The sequence below is a fragment of the Scylla paramamosain genome, chromosome 13 (genome assembly GCF_035594125.1).
Source record: "Scylla paramamosain isolate STU-SP2022 chromosome 13, ASM3559412v1, whole genome shotgun sequence".
Lineage (NCBI taxonomy): Eukaryota > Metazoa > Arthropoda > Malacostraca > Decapoda > Portunidae > Scylla > Scylla paramamosain.
In genome coordinates, this window is record NC_087163.1 from 24042497 (window position 1) to 24059584 (window position 17088).

General features: G+C 44.2%; 1 protein-coding gene across 16 annotated transcripts in view; it reads right to left on the bottom strand.

Moving 5' to 3' along the window:
- The window catches only part of LOC135106545 (band 7 protein AGAP004871-like), a 94257-nt gene that overhangs the window by 72730 nt on the left and 4439 nt on the right, over positions 1-17088 (bottom strand). For all 16 annotated transcript variants that reach the window (XM_064015717.1, XM_064015708.1, XM_064015706.1 and 13 more), the window contains exon 2: positions 6497-7236. In XM_064015717.1, coding sequence (XP_063871787.1) covers positions 6497-6569 — 73 coding nt within the window. In that variant the 5' untranslated portion in view covers positions 6570-7236. The remainder of the gene's footprint in view (positions 1-6496; positions 7237-17088) is intronic.

Sequence of the window (17088 nt, forward strand, 5' to 3'; positions counted from 1 at the left end):
AGTGTGGTGGGAAAGGAAGAAGGACTCTGGAAAAATTAAGAGAACCGTGAATTCCAGAGAGAGAGAGAGAGAGAGAGAGAGAGAGAGAGAGAGAGAGAGAGAGAGAGAGAGAGAGAGAGAGAGAGAGAGAGAGAGAGTAAAATTGCAGTTGCACGTAAGAACACCAATAATAAAATACCGATAAGACATTAGTGGGAAGAAGAAGAAGAGGAGGAGGAGGAGGAGGAGGAGGAGGAGAAAAGACTTGAGAGAGGACAGAGGAAAAAATCTAATAAGTTAACCACACCAGAGGAGAAAGAGGGAAAAAAAGACGGAGGGATGAAAAATGATTAGATATAAGACTGAGAACAGAGAGAGAGAGAGAGAGAGAGAGAGAGAGAGAGAGAGAGAGAGAGAGAGAGAGAGAGAGAGAGAGAGAGAGAGAGAGAGAGAGAGAGAGAGAGAGAGAGAAAACAAGATGGCGGAGGGAGAGGAGATAAGACGATGGAAAAAATAAGGATAATGGCAAGAATTTAGTGTAGGAGAAACAAAATTGATAAAGGAGGTTATGAAAGAGAAGAATGAGAGGGAACAGAAAAAGAAGGCAACAGAAGAAGAGGGCGAAGAAGAAGAAGAAGAAGAAGAAGAAGAAGAAGAAGAAGAAGAAGAAGAAAAACAGACGAGGAGGAGGAGGAGGAGGAGGAGGGGGGATATTTATAGAAAGATAAATAGGAGAAGTTTGAAGTAGAAGGAGAAGGCGAAGGAGGAGAAGGAGGAGGAGGAAGAGGAGGAGGTGAGGAGGAGGAGGAGGAGGAGATGAAGGAGGTGGAGGAGGTGGAAGAGGAGGAGGCGTGACTTGAAAGCTAAGAATCGAGGAAAAAGAAAAAGAAGAAGAAGAAGAAGAAGAAGAAGAAGAAGAAGAAGAAGAAGAAGAAGAAGAAGAAGAAGAAGAAGAAGAAGAAGAAGAAGAAGAAGAAGAAGAAGGAAAAAAGAAAAAAGACACATTTCTTTCCCTTCTCTAACTTTCCTCCCTCCCCCCATAATTGCCCCCTCACCTTACCAATTCCTCCCTTCCTCCTATCCCCCTCTTCCTCCTCCCTTCCCCCTCATGGCACTTTCTTCCCCACTCCCTCTTATAAAATTACACAACTACGGTACGTGATGCTGTTTCCAATAAGAGAAAGAGCGAGAGAGAGAGAGAGAGAGAGAGAGAGAGAGAGAGAGAGAGAGAGAGAGAGAGAGAGAGAGAGAGAGAGAGAGAGAGAGAGAGAGAGAGAGAGAGAGAGAGAGAGAGAGAGGTGAATGTGCGATACCAATATAAAAAGAGCAAGTGTAGGAGAATGAAAAGAAAAAAACAAAACAAAACAGAAACTTGTGAATAGAAGGATGAGAATTCAGTAGAAATATCAACCAGAGAGAGAGAGAGAGAGAGAGAGAGAGAGAGAGAGAGAGAGAGAGAGAGAGAGAGAGAGAGAGAGAGAGAGAGAGAGAGAGAGAGAGAGAGTATATGTGCACGGTTCCACACGTTCTCAAATCCTAAAAAAAAAAAAAGAAAGAAAAAAAGATGCACAGGAAGGAAAATCTAAACGAGATGAACCCAATTAGCTTGAGACTAACGCCCTTCACACAGCTCGCCTCTCCCAGCCTTATCTCGAGAGCCCTCACTTCTCTATCCTCCCTCCCTCCCCCTCCACTCCCATCTATCTCTCCATCTCTCCCGATTCCTCCGTAACCCACTCCCTCACTCACTCCTCCCTCTGCACTCCTCCTCTTCCTCTCCCACCCAGTTTTCGGACTCAGAGAGAAGGTGGAAGAGAAGAGAAGAGGAGAGAAGAGAGGGAGTGTGTGCGTACGATTTTTTTTTTCATCTACAATATTTTTCATCAATATTCATCTTACTATTCAATTATTCGTCCAGATCTTGCTGTCTTTCTTTCCATCTCTCGTAACCCTTTTGGTCTCCAGGCACTTCCATTATATTGCAGGTAAAGAGTTGGGTTATATTTCTTCAAGCATTCTTTTAAAATTCTCCTCCATTTTATAACTTCACGTAGGATTCAGGTGGGCAAAAATAAGAGCGAGAGCGAGAGCGAGAGAGAGAGAGAGAGAGAGAGAGAGAGAGAGAGAGAGAGAGAGAGAGTCCTTCCTTATCTCGCTTTCATTCCTTTTTCCCTTCACTCCACGACCACCAGCCACTTGAGCCTCCCTCTCTCCTTCCCTCCTTCTCTCCCTTCCTCCCTCCTTCCCTCCAACACTCCTCCATGAATACGGTAGAGGCCTGCTTGGTACTGAATCCTCCTCCTCCTCCTCCTCCTCCTCCTCCTCCTCCTCCTCCTCCTCCACCCCTACCTTTCCTCCATTCCCCTCTCGACTAAACTGGAATGGGAATAGAGAGAAGCATACATGATTGGAAGGAGAGATGGAGAGATGAGACGATGAGGAAGGGAGGGATGGAGAGAGAAAAGAAAGACAGAATGAAGAAAAGATTGAGAGGAAATGAGAGGAAGGATGGTTGAGGAGGAGGAAGAGGAGGAAGAGGAGGAGGGAGAAATGAAGTCGGTCTGTGGCAAAAAAAAAAAAAAAAAGAAGAAAAAATATTCCGTGCCATTATATTCACATTTTCGAAAAGTGAAGCCCTTTTTTTTTCTTCATATATATTTTTTTTCGCTTCTCGCCACAAACAATTCACACAACCCATCAGTCCGTCCGTCCGTCCGTGACTCCCTTCCTCTTGAAATACACACGTACACGGACATAATGGCGTGCTATTGTCCGGAATACCTCAACTTCCTAAGGGTCTCTCTCTCTCTCTCTCTCTCTCTCTCTCTCTCTCTCTCTCTCTCTCTCTCTCTCTTGTTCACATTTCAGCCTTGCATTTTCTATATTTCTAATGTAAACGACGGCAGGAGGACGAGGAGGAGGAGGAGGAGGAGGAGTAGGAGCTGATGGAAGAGGAGGAGAGGAGGAGAGGAAGAGAGGAGGGGAGGAGCTGAAGGGGATGGAAGAGATGACGGATAAGAGGAGAGAGGAAATATAGGAGATGGAAGAGATAAAGGATGACGATGAGAAAGAGGAAGCGGAGGGAGATGAGAATAAACGAATAGATGAAAGGAAGGAAGAGAGAAAGGAAGAGAGAAGAAAGATGGAGAAATTGGATTATTATTATGATGATGAGCATGAGGATGAAGACAAAAGAGAGAATAATTTGGAGGAGAGAATGATGAAAGAGAAAGAGGAGGAGGAGGAGGAGGAGGAGAAGGGGAAGCAAGAGGAGAAGGAGGAGGAGGAAAAGGTGATGGCTGGATGGAAAGATGACACCCAAGCCCCTCCTTTCTTTTCTCTCCATCTCTCCAAGTGTGTCGATGGAGGGGCAGTCTTTCCTCCCTCCACCTGAGACAAAGCGCCCTTGTTTCCTCTGTCAATGGCGGAGGAAAGCTGAATGTGGAGGTGCTTTTTTCTGCGTAATTTTTTCCCCCCTTGTTTCTAAGTTTTTATTTACTTTCTCTTTCTCTCTCTCTCTTTCTTTTTTTTTCTTTTTTTTCGTGTTTCTGCTCCTACTTGCGTGTGTGTGTGTGTGTGTGTGTGTGCCTGTGTGTGTGTGTCTGTGTGTGCCTGTCTGTATGTGTGCGTGTACCTATGTGTGTGTGTGTGTGTGTGTGTTATTTATGCAGGTGTAAAAAGTGACGATTTTTATTTACACATCTATAACGTTTCATTGCCGCCCACACACACCCACACACACACACACACACACACACACACACACACACACGCACATAAACAACCTCCCTGCTGATTCTTCTCGATAAAACCAGCTATGAAATCCTGCCAATAGATCACATTACAGTTTATCTCTCTCTCTCTCTCTCTCTCTCTCTCTCTCTCTCTCTCTCTCTCTCTCTCTCTCTCTCTCATATCCCAACAACCCCCCCACCCAAATCCCTCCTACCTAAAAAAAACAAACAAACAAACAAACAAACAAAGCATTTCGCCAGCCCCTCCCTATTTCAACCCCAGCGCCTTTAACGATAAACAATAAATCAGGAAACACATTAAAAAATATATATAAAAGGAATTCCAGCCACCAATAAATATCGAAACTCATTCTTCAAAATTCCCTTTCCGTTCAATGCTTTCTCTATTTTCCTTCTCGCCTTCTTCCTCCTCTCTCTCTCTCTCTCGCTCGCTCTCTCAGTCTCTCTCCTTCAGGCCTACTACGCTCTGCTGAATGGGGGAGGAGGAGGAGGAGAAGAGGAGATATTTTATTCCCAGGAAGTCTGCCAACGTGCGATTCTGGCAGGATGAACAAGGACAGTAATTGGATGATTGGTAACGTGAGTGAGTTCAGGAATTTTGGGGACCGCACGGAGAGAGAGAGAGAGAGAGAGAGAGAGAGAGAGAGAGAGAGAGAGAGAGAGAGAGAGAGAGAGAGAGAGAGAGAGAGAGAGAGAGAGAGAGAGAGAGAGAGAGAGGGGGAGGGAGAATTTGTGTTTGAGTGCTATGAAAAAAAAGTAGAAAATAAATAATAAGAAGAAACTAACCTAATGATGCTTAATTTAATTACTTTCATTTAAGTCTTCTATAAATTAAGGACTAGTGACATAAAGGAAGGAAAAGAGAAGAAGAAAAGGAGAAGAGGAAAAGAAAGAACGAGTGAAAGTAAAGGATTAAAAACATTAAGAGAGAAAAGACAAGATAAAAAAAATACCAACAACAACAACAGCAACAACAACAGCAACAAGAAAGAAAACCAAAGGAGGACTAAAAATAATAAAGAAAAGAAAAGAAAGAAAAAAAGAAGGAAAATAAAGAATAAAAGAGAATGCATGCAAACACAACCAAGCTTCCCGAAATATTTTTACTCTCTCCCTCTCCCTTCCTCTCCCTCCCTCTTCCTCTCTCTTCCTCCCTCTCCCTCTGACCTCAACCCTGACCAGTGTCCTGTAATTTTCTTTCCCCTCTTACCTCCTCCCCCTTCCCCTCCCCCGTCAGTGATCAATAAGGAGGGAGGGAAAGTATTGCTCCTCCACCTTATAATAGCAAGGGAGGGGGAAGGAATGGGGGATGAGGATGAGGAGGAGGAGGAGGAGGAGGAGGAGGAGGAGGAGGAGGAGGAGGAGGAGGAGGAAAAGGGAAATATTTCTTACTGGAGGGGGGAGAAGAGAAAAGGGGAGATTAAGAGAAGGATGAGGGAGGGAGGGAGGGAGGGAGGGAGGTAGGGAGGGACGGTCTCTCTCTCTCTCTCTCTCTCTCTCTCTCTCTCTCTCTCTCTCTCTCGGAATGGTAATAAAAAGCTTAAATACTTGTTTTCTTTTAATTTTATCTCATCTCTTCTTCCTTTACTTCTGTTTTCTTGTAATCTAACTTCTTCTACGCTATTTTTACCTTAGCTTTCAATTTCACTTCAATTTATGAAGTATTTTTCCAGTATTTATCATTCGTCTCCTATTGCCATTTCTTCTCTTCCTGTTCTTCTAAATATCACTGTTATCGTTACCACCACCACCACCACCACCACCACCATCACCACCACCATCATCATTTAAATATCTTTCACTGACAAACTGGGAACTTAAAAGATCACCAAAAAATCTTTAGTGTCGCCTGTTTGTCATACTTCTCACGAGGCCACGGAGCCGAAGCTGGTGATTTATGGATGGGTGGGAGGAGGAGGAGGAGGAGGAGGAGGAGGAGGAGGAGGAGGAGGAGGAGGAGGAGGAGGAGGAGGAGGAGAGGAAGAGGAAAGGGAACAGGAGGGTAAAAAAAAAAAAAAAAAAAGCCAAGATTAAAATGAGAAGAGTAATAGAAAAAAAAAACAGGAGGAGCAGAAGGAGGAGGAGGAGGAGAAAGAAGAAGGAAAGATGCTGTAAGTGATAAAGATTAAGATGAAAATGAGGAATAAAGGCTAAAAACAGATGATAATAATAATAATATGGAAGACAAAAAGAAGAAGAAGAAGAAGAAGAAGAAGAAGAAGAAGAGCAATATAGTGTATGGCAACTCAAGACATCTGCGTCACTACTCTTAAACACATTATCAGCCATCAGATACCAAGAACCCCCAGATCTGTCAGTACAACAACAACACAAGAGGAGGAGGAGGAGGAGAAGGAACACGTGTGGCTGACCAAGATAGAAGAAAGCAAGGCCCTTCCCCACGTGCATCTATCCTTTAACTACTTCCTATTGTGGCGGAGAGAGGAAGGGTGAGCAGGAAAGGAAGTATATTGACCCATATTCTGAAACACTTCACCATAAAACTTCCATTACTTTCAGAAGAGTCTAGTTGAAGTTACACGAGTTTTTGAGGGTGATTTTACGGTTCTAGTGACAGATTAACAAGATTTCTACATTGTTAACGGGAGAAATACTCTTGAGAAACGGGCTAATTATATCTGTGGCCTTGGAAAATAATCGGGGTGGGAGAGCTGAGCGTTTCTGAATACAGGGTTAGAAGGGATCTGGAGGAGGAGGAGGAGGAGGAGGAGGAGGAGGAGGAGGAGGAAGACAATACTCACTGTAAGAGACGCCTCCTGCACTGTGCTGTCCGCTGTGATTCGGATGATTGTTTTGTTTCTGGTAGTGATCCATGGTTCGGGTTCACTTGAGTGGTTCACGAAGCCGAGAGTCGTTGCCTCACACGCGGAGGCTCGAAGCTTTCATCTCAGTCCGCGGGAAGGGAAGGGAAGGGAGGGGTGGGAAGGGGGAAGCAAAATGGGAGGGATTTCCAGATGGTTCGCAGATTCGTTCGAGACGTTTGGGAGAATTGGTTCATTGGAGGTTCGAAGCACTTCAGAAACTCCGCTTTATTTGGTGACGATGCAGTTCTTTCTTCTTTATTATATGACTTGGCTTCCCTCCTCCTCCTTCTCCTCCTCCACCTCTTCTTCTTCTTTAGCTAACTACCTTCTCCTCCTTCCTCTCCCCCGTCCTCTTCTCCGTCTCCTCCTCCTCCTTCTCCTCCTCCTCTAGTCTTCGTGCCAGGTGGAGACACTCGCATTAGCTTTTCAATTCTCTCTCCATTCCTTACTTTCTTTCATCTTCTCCCTAAAATATTCTGATACACTTTCACTTCAAGAACAATAAAAAAGACACTTATCTCTCTTTCTTTTTCCTTTCTTTTCCTCTCCACGCTGTTTTTTTTCTTTCCCTTTTCTGGGCCACAAAATGTTAATGGATTTTGTGGATTCTGTTATTTTTCTTTTTCGAAATGTCACTTTGCGGGTGGAAAAAAAATAATTAATTGAGTTTGTGGGTCCTGTGAGAGGAATATTTTCACGTCGAATTAGTATTTGATAATTGGAGGAAGAAAAACATGGGAAAAATTAAAAAAAATTGTTCGAACAGTCATCATGATGAATCCCCGGGCTCGCTTTCCCCGCGTGTGTGTGTGTGTGTGTGTGTGTGTGTGTGTTTTTAAAGTGTGTGTGCGTCAGCGAGCCGAACGCTTTCCTTGGTACTACAATTTTCCTTTAATATTTCAACTTTCCTCGTATTTTCCCCTTTCCTCCTCCGTATCATCCTCTCCTCCCTCTCCCCTTTTCGTTCCCTTTCGTTCTATCTCCTTCAAATCGTCTACATATTTCGTGCTTTCACCCCCTTACCACTCCTCCTCCTCCTCCTCCTCCCTACCTATCCTCCCCTTCCTTCCCATCCACTCCTCCTCTATACCTCCGCCTCCACTGAACAAGGCTCCCTCTACGCCTCAGGATGGTTCACGCCTACTGGTTACCGGCGCTTAGTCCACTTCGGGCCGATATTATTCCGATCACACGCCAATATCAAGGTGAAGGGAGCTCAGGTGAGTGTATGTTCGTTTGTGTGTGTGTGTGTGTGTGTGTGTGTGTGTGTGTGTGTGTGTGTGTGTGTGTGTGTGTGTGTGTGTACGTTTTAAATTATTCGAAGTTGCTGTTGTTGTATTTGCATCTCTCTCTCTCTCTCTCTCTCTCTCTCTCTCTCTCTCTCTCTCTCTCTCTCTCTCTCTTTTTTCTCTCATTCCTATTCGTAAAGTGAATTACAACAGGAAAGAAAAACACAAGTAAAGAAGGAGGGAAGAGAAACAGAAGAGTAGGAGAAGAGAGAAGATGAGGAGGAGGAGGAGGAGGAGGAGGAGGAGGAGGAGATAAAGAGAGAAAAAGAAGAGGAAGAAAAAGAGAACAAGATACAAGGATGAGAACAATGAAAACAATAAGAGAAAGAAAAAGAAGAAGAAGAAGAAGAAGAAGAAGAAGAAGAAGAAGAAGAAGAAGAGGAGGAGGAGGAGGAGGAGGAGGAGGAGGAGGAGGAGGAGGAGGAGGAGGAGGAGGAGGAGTTTCTTGACATTTGGAGACTTGCTCAGTATGACACCCCTCTTCCTCCTTTTTCTCCTCCTCTTCCTCCTCCTTCTTCTCCTCCTCCTTCTCCTCGTGGGACTGGATAAGCTCGGCGGGCGTGAGTGGAGGGCCAGCTGAGTGACGTGGTACGGAGGCAGTGATTGATTTTTAAGCCAATCACACACTGAGACGGAAGAAAGGACTGGCTGTACTGTCACCTCTTGTCTGTTTCTTATTATCACCGGTGTTAGGATTTTTATTTACGTTTATTTGTTTCTTTTTCTTTATTCGACTGTTTTTTTTTGTCTGTTCGTTGGTGTCTTTGTTATTTTGACTTGTTTATGTTTTGTTTTTTGTTTTTTCTTTTTTTTTTCGTCTTAAGTGTGAATTTAGTATATGATGATTTTATTCTTTTCCTTTTTCGACTTTCTACTTTATTTTCTTATTTTCTTGGTGTTTTTTTTTTTTCGCCTTCATTTAAATTCTGCTCATTTATCTCTCTCGCAAATCTTCCTCCTCCTCTTCCTCCTCCTTACTCTCCTCTTTCGGTACTATTCATCTCCCTCCTCCTCCTCCTCCTCCTTCTGCTCTTCCTCCTCTTCCCTCTGCAGCTGTTGACCTCCTCCTCCTCCTCCTCCTCCTCCTCCCTAAGAAGTCCACACGCGCACACACACACACACACACACCCACCCCAATTTCATCCAAGCCGCACCCCACCCAAGCCCCGCCCACATCCCGCCCACTTGCTCCGCCCACACTACGCACTTTGTATCCCCGCCCCCTTTGCTGCTGTCACTTTCTCTCTCTCTCTCTCTCTCTCTCTCTCTCTCTCTCTCTCTCTCTCTCTCTCTCTCTAGCATTCATTCAAGATTTAAGTCGAGAAAATAGAGAGAGAGAGAGAGAGAGAGAGAGAGAGAGAGAGAGAGAGAGAGAGAGAGAGAGAGAGAGAGAGAGAGAGAGAGAGAGAGAGAGAGAGAGAGAGTATAAAGGAAATAAATGACGGAAAAGGGAGAGAAAAAGGGAAAAAAACTGTCACAAAAAACGGAGAGAGAGAGAGAGAGAGAGAGAGAGAGAGAGAGAGAGAGAGAGAGAGAGAGAGAGAGAGAGAGAGAGAGAGAGAGAGAGAGAGAGAGAGCACACAAGACACATTCAGCCTCGGAACGTAATAATGATAGACAGTGATTAATAATGATATAGCCGGAGGAACTACTTTATTGAACGAGAGAGAGAGAGAGAGAGAGAGAGAGAGAGAGAGAGAGAGAGAGAGAGAGAGAGAGAGAGAGAGAGAGAGAGAGAGAGAGACCTAACGTGTACGGGATGAGGTGCGTGATTCTCCTCAGCCGCGTGATGATAATGATAAAAAAAAAAAGTAAACCAAAGAGAGAGAGAGAGAGAGAGAGAGAGAGAGAGAGAGAGAGAGAGAGAGAGAAGAACACACAATACCAAAACCTTTAACTCCACCGAGGCTGCTTGTAACCTACACTATCTCACCTAAACTAAAATAACAGCACACTTTAGAGACACAAACAACACAAAACAGCGCATAGCAATATAACATAACCACAACACACGGCAATAGAGAACCACCACCACCACCGCCACCACCACAAGCAGGAACACACGGGCCGGTAAAACTACAAGATGGAAGGAGGAGAATAACAACAGCAATACGTTTCCATTCCATCGTACAAGCTTTTCCCTGTTTGACCTTTCCGTCCTCAGCTCCAATGGAAAATAAAGCGAGATACGTGCTCCAGTTTGTATGTATAAGAAAATTTTACGGCGGGAAAAGCTTAAAACAATATCCAAATCTCTCTCTCTCTCTCTCTCTCTCTCTCTCTCTCTCTCTCTCTCTCTCTCTCTCTCTCTCTCTCTCTCTCTCTCTCTCTCTCTCTCTCTCTCGCATTTATGGCAGGGAGAGACAGGTTATATAAGTGTCCCTCTGAAAACCCAAAAGAAAACGTTAAAACTTCAAATTCCGAAAACTCGAACCCGAAACTGTCTTTTCGTTCCCCTTTAGGCTTCTTTCTTATGTTCCTCCCAGAGAGAGAGAGAGAGAGAGAGAGAGAGAGAGAGAGAGAGAGAGAGAGAGAGAGAGAGAGATGGGCTAGGAACGGTCTAGTCTCGTGTTAAGGTTTTCACAATAACATTTTGCGTCAGATATGGAGTCGAGTGCATTTTCCGCTTTATTTCTCACACGAATGGGGAAGGGAAAGGTCAAATGGAGGGAAGTGACGTGCAGCAGGCAGACGGATATGTATTGTGCCTGCCTACCTGCTGGGGGACGTGAATATTGCTGTGTTGTGCTGAGTTGCTGTGTTCTATTGCTGTGTTTGTGTTGTCTTGTTTTCTTCTGAGTGTGTTTGTGTTTGTGTGTGTGTGTGTTACTGGTGTGTTTTTGTTTTGATTGTGTTGTGCTATGTTGTGTTGTAGTAAGAATTATTGGTGTGTTTGTGTGTTTTTTTGTGTGTTTTGTGTTATAATTGTTCTGTGCGTGTTGTTGTGTTATTTTGTTGTGGAGTATTGCTGTACGTGTGTTGCTTCACATGTCATTAGTGTCATGTTTTGCAGTTCTAATTGTTCTGTGTGCAGTGTTGTGTTGTGTTACGTGTAGTGTAGCGCTGCCGTGTTTGGTGTTTCTAATGATCCTTTATTATTGTCGAGGGATAAATGTGTGTTTTTCTCGCTGCCTGTATTGTGTTGCGTTGCGTGTAGTAATGTGTGTTGTTGTGTTGTGTGTGGTTGTATGGCTGTGTTTGTGTTCCGCTGTACGCTTTTGTTATCATCCTCCTTTCATTGTAGTGTGATAGCGTATGTTGTATGGCTGTATTCTGTATGGCTGTGTTTGTGTTCCGCTGTACCCTTTTGTCACCATGCTCCTTTCATTGTAGTGTGATAGCGTATGTGTGTTTATTTAGTTTTTCATACTGTATTGGTAGAGTACTCGTAAATATTCGAATAAATGGTTCTGCAATCGTTTGTGAAGATATAATACGAGTGTGCAACTTTCATTCCATTTTGAAATTGCAATAGTTGTTGAAAAATCGTGTTAGTAAAATGTCATGGCAGCTTTTACGTTTGCTAAAAAGTCATAATAAGTTAAAGGTTCTCACGTGCGTAATGCCGCTTAAAGAAGATGACGGTAAACATGTCATTATTTGCTGGCCTCTTCGCTGGTGTTGTGAATTAAAGGTACGAGAGAAGATTCAGATTAATTGACAGTGCATTAACGTTCACCATCGTTATCACCACCATTATCATCCTCCTCAAAAAGAATCACACAAGTTAATAATAATGATGGTACACCTTTCCATTAACAATAGTGATGTAATATTAAATGGTTAGTATTTCATAATTTCTGATTCATGTGCTGTTTCTCCTTACTGCGCTATGCTGAATAACATTTGCATTTCTTTTTATTATCATATTAAGTTGAGTTATATGTTACTGCGAACTACAAAATATGTCTCATAGTTCTTATATTAAGCTTCTGTGTTGTATATTTTTATGATATTTTCTGTCACCAAGTCCTGTTTTTATATGCTAGTAAATATAGGTTTCATATTTCTTGTATTGCGTTTTCTATATTTTGCTATGCTGTAAATCTTTGCTCTATATACTTTTCTTTATTTGATCCTAAGCTCTGTTACATGTTACAGTGTTGCTAGATAAGAATTTTGTGCTACTAGATATAAGTTTCATATTTATCACGTCACTACATTCTCGTATTCTGTTTCTCATCGTTTTCCATCCTTCCCTTCATCTGATGCTAAGCTCTGTTAGTGTCTAGCTAAAAAAGAATCTCCCCACACTCTCTTGCATCGCTGTATTTTCCCTGTGAATAGAGATACGTACTCTTTCCCTCGTGTGCCGTGTTTCCTATACGCAATTTCCGATGTTCCAGGAGAGGCGTTGTGTAGTGGATTCAGACTCCTAGAAAATTATGAGCTGGGATTTGTTAGTCCTGTGGGGAAGGTCTGGAGTATTTTTGTGTAGCTCTTCGTCAGGGAAAGTTTTAGTGCTGTAATACTCTAGTAGGATTGAGAGTAGTAGTAGTAGTAGTAGTAGTAGTAGTAGTAGTAGTGGTGGTGGTGCTAGTCGTTGTTGTTGTAAATGTTGTGTTTCATTCTTACTGTAAAATTGTATGACAAGTCGAGTCGGATTTTATTAAGACACTCTCTCTCTCTCTCTCTCTCTCTCTCTCTCTCTCTCTCTCTCTCTCTCTCTCTCTCTCTCTCTCTCTTATCTCAGCCTCGCACTCTCATCCTCTATCTCCCACCCTCCGCCCACCCAGTCACTCTCTCCCTCAGTGTGTGTGTGTGTGTGTGTGTGTGTGTGTGTGTGTGTGTGTGTGTGTGTGTGTGTGTGTGAGCGTGTGCACATCCGGGTGAGAATATCTGTCCATCTCTATTTGTCTCTGTCAGTTGCTCTCACTTCTACTCTCTCTCTCTCTCTCTCTCTCTCTCTCTCTCTCTCTCTCTCTATTCACATGTATTTTTAGAACAAGTTTTCCTTCGACTAATGCAACATTTCCTTTCGAACAAAAATAACTCCTGCTCTTCCTCTTCTTCCTCCTCCTCCTCCTCCTCTTCCTATTATCACTACTATGTCCCCATTCCTTTGAGTCCTCAGTATCACCCCATCCTTCAGTTCTTCCTTCACCCCCATCCTTTCTCACTCTCCCTCCCCTTACTCCCTCTCCCTCTCCCCCTCTTCCTCCCCAACCCTTCCCTCTCTCTGGCAGTTCGGACGTGTCTTAAGTGTCAGAGATTAATCAAGCGATATGACGCGGGGGAGGGGGGCAGAGAGAGAGAGAGAGAGAGAGAGAGAGAGAGAGAGAGAGAGAGAGAGAGAGAGAGAGAGAGAGAGAGAGAGAGAGAGAGAGAGTAATCAAAAGTTTCCCCTACCCGATAGCTTTTACTATTTTATGTAATTGATATTCTCTCTCTCTCTCTCTCTCTCTCTCTCTCTCTCTCTCTCTCTCTCTCTCTCTTTCTCTCTATGATCAAGAACTATAATTTTTTAGCAATGGCTCTGTGACCAATAACAATTTACGAGAGAGAGAGAGAGAGAGAGAGAGAGAGAGAGAGAGAGAGAGAGAGAGAGAGAGAGAGAGAGAGAGAGAGAGAGAGAGAGAGAGAGAGAGAGAGAGAGAGAAAGGCTGAAAAATTGACGATTATAAGGAAAACAATTTCAAAGATGGACGACAATGAAAGAAGAAAGAAAGAAAGAAAATGAAACACGAAAAAATAATAATATGAAATGAGAAAAAAGGAAAGATCAAACTGCCACAATGAATGACAGAAGAGCTTGAGAGGAAGAAATTGAAGGAGAGGAGAGGAGAGGAGGGTGGGAGGGAGGGAGGGTGGGAAGAAGAAGAAGAAGGAGAGAGAGAGAGAGAGAGAGAGAGAGAGAGAGAGAGAGAGAGAGAGAGAGAGAGAGAGAGAGAGAGAGAGAGAGAGAGAGAGAGAGAGAGAGAGAGAGAGAGAGAGAGAGAGAGAGAGAGAGAGAGAGAGAGAGAGAGAAAATAAGGAAGGATGAGGAGAAAATTGTCACATGCATTATACTTTATACCTCTCTCTCTCTCTCTCTCTCTCTCTCTCTCTCTCTCTCTCTCTCTCTCTCTCTCTCTCTCTCTCATATGTTACCATCGTTCACCATTACTTTCCATCTTTATTTTTTTCCAATTCTGAACTTGGAATGAGGAAAAAATTATGAGGGGGAGGCTTACGAGGAAAGAATAGTAGGGGTAGGAGGAGGAGGAGGAGGAGGAGGAAGAGGAAGGGGAAGAGGAAGAAGAAGAAGAAGAAGAAGAAGAAGAAGAAGAAGAAGAAGAAGAAGAAGAAGAAGAAGAAGAAGAAGAAGTAAAAGAAGAAAAAGAAGAAGACGAAGAAGAAATAAAAGGACAAAGAAAAGAAAACAAGAAAAAAACAAGGAAACAAGAGTAATACCATAGTTGAAAATTAATTAACTGACTGACTGACTGACTGACTGACTGACTGACTGACTGACTGACTGACTGACTGACTGACTACCTTAAGACCCACAAGAACAGAATCATAAGGCGCTGACACAGAGAAGGGAAAGAAAAAAATTGCCCTTCTCTTTCACAAATACAAACACGTGACAATAAATAATACTAAAAAAAAAAAAAACAATTAAAAATAAAACACATTTACTCTCCGATGCTTGAAGAGGAAAATTTATGAAGACTATAAGAAATTAATGGCATAATCTTTTACCCTCATCATCAGAGAGAGAGAGAGAGAGAGAGAGAGAGAGAGAGAGAGAGAGAGAGAGAGAGAGAGAGAGAGAGAGAGAGAGAGAGAGAGAGAGAGAGAGCCTGCCTGCCTTTCCCCTCCCCGTGTCCTCGTCTTAGGAACAATGGCAACTAATCACTAACATTTTCCACGCCATTACCTCACCCGGGTCGGCTTAAAAATGCCTAAAAATGCCTAAAAATGTCACGCCGGCTAGAAATGGCGCCAGATAATCGGCAATTTTCAAGGATAATTCCTAACACAGGCCACCCGTCCGCTGGGAGAGAGGGAGAGGGAGAGAGAGGGAGAGGGAGAGGGAGAGGGAGAGGAAGGGAAGAAAGAAAAGGGTTAGAGGAGAAGGAAAGAACAGGAGAGAGGAAACGCTAGGAAGAGGAGCAGGAAAGGAGAAGGAGCGAGTAGAAGGAAGGAACAGGTGAAAAGAGAGAGAGAGAGAGAGAGAGAGAGAGAGAGAGAGAGAGAGAGAGAGAGAGAGAGAGAGAGAGAGAGAGAGAGAGAGAAGGGAAAGAACAAGAGAGAGAGGAAAGGTAAGGAGGAGGAACAGGGAACGGAGAAGGAGCGAGGAGAAGGAATTAAAGGGTGAAGAAAGGATGAAAAGGAGAGAAAGGAAGACAGAGAGAGGAAGGGAGAGGAAGGGAAGAAGTAAAAGGGAGAAATTTTGAAATGAACAGTAGTTAGGAAGATAAAGATGAATAAAAGGGAGAGAAAAGTAAGCAAAAAAGTTAGAGAAGAGATGAAAAGGGGAAAAACGAGGGAAGGATGAGAAAAGTTAGAGAGAGAGAGAGAGAGAGAGAGAGAGAGAGAGAGAGAGAGAGAGAGAGAGAGAGAGAGAGAGAGAGGGAATGGGACTTGACTGGTATGAGGACGTGGGAGGCTCAGGTCAGCTCGTGTCAGCCACATCACAGCAAATCAATGCACGCCGCAGCACTCCTGGCCCCGCCCCACGCCGCCCCGCCCCGCCCCGCCCCGCCCCGCCCCTCCTGGACCTGCCCCGCCCCGTCCCAGTGCAGGTCAGCCACTTCCCCTCTCCTATCTCTTTCTTTTTCTCCTTTTTTTTCTCTCTCTTCCACTTTCCTTCCATAAACAGTACGTCTCTCTCTCTCTCTCTCTCTCTCTCTCTCTCTCTCTCTCTCTCTCTCTCTCTCTCTCTCTCTCTCTCTCTCTCTCTCTCTCTCTCTCTCTCTCTCTCTCTCTCTCTCTCTCTCTCTCTCCCCTTCCATGTTCGTTTATTCACCCCTCTCGCTTACACAAATAGTTATCTAGGTCCCTCTCTCTCTCTCTCTCTCTCTCTCTCTCTCTCTCTCTCTCTCTCTCTCTCTCTCTCTCTCTCTCTCTCTCTTTCACTTATCAGCAGTCCATCTCGTCTTTCTCACATCCTCTGGCCAAGCTCTCTCTCTCTCTCTCTCTCTCTCTCTCTCTCTCTCTCTCTCTCTCTCTCTCTCTCTCTCTCTCTCTCTCTCAGGCAGATCATCCCTCTCCCCTCTCCCTTCCTCTTCCCTCCTCCGAGTAATCCATCTCCCTTTTCCTTCCCTTTACGCATGGTCAGTCCTCTCCCTTCCTATTGCCCACTAGAAAGTCCCTCTCCCTCCTGCTCTCCCCTCTCCCTACTGCTCTTCCCTCTCCCTTCCTCTCTCTCTCTCTCTCTCTCTCTCTCTCTCTCTCTCTCTCTCTCTCTCTCTCTCTCTCTCTCTCTCTCTCTCTCTCTCTCTCTCTCTCTCTCTCTTTCTCCTTCAGCCAGTGTTCCATTTTTACATTTTTTTCTTCCCTCCTTCAGACAGTTCCTCTCTCTTTATCTCCCTCCGAGGGCGATCTGTCTCCCTCACGCTCCCTTCAGTAGACATTTTCTCTCCTTGCACCTCCATTACATGTACTTCTCTCCCTTCCTCTTCCACCAGCACACACTTTTCACTCCCTCCCCCTCCCTCCTCTCTCTGTCTCCCTGTCTCTCTCTTCCTCTCTCTCTACCACACCCACACTGCGGCCTCAGCGCCCAAAGTTTATCTCGAAGAAGTCGTGAATCAAGGGCCGACTCCCACTCCTCTCCCTTCCTCTCACACATGCTCTCCCGCCACCTTCTTCGTCTCTCTCTCTCTCTCTCTCTCTCTGACCGTCCTCCTTTTTCTTTCCCATCCTTGGCTCTCATGTACTTCTTTTCATTTATCGTCTCTTCTATCTTTTTTGTGTCTATTTTCCCTCATCTCCCCTTTCCCCATCCTTCTTTTTTCTTTCTCTTTCTCTCTGATCGCTTCCCTTTTTTTTCCCCATCCTTGATTTCATGTATCCTTTCCTTCCCCATCTCCTCCCTATTCCTTTTACTTCCCCTCTCTCTTCCATTCCAAAATCTTCTTCCCCATTCCTTCCTCCACTTTTCCACCGACAGCCTCTTGCCCATCTTTTTCACTCCTTCCTTCCCCGCCACTTCCACATACCTCCGTTTACTCTTTCCTCCCCAAACACAAGCCATTATTTTCCTCCATTCTCCCCATAACTTCAATCATTCCCCACAACTTCCTCCTCTTT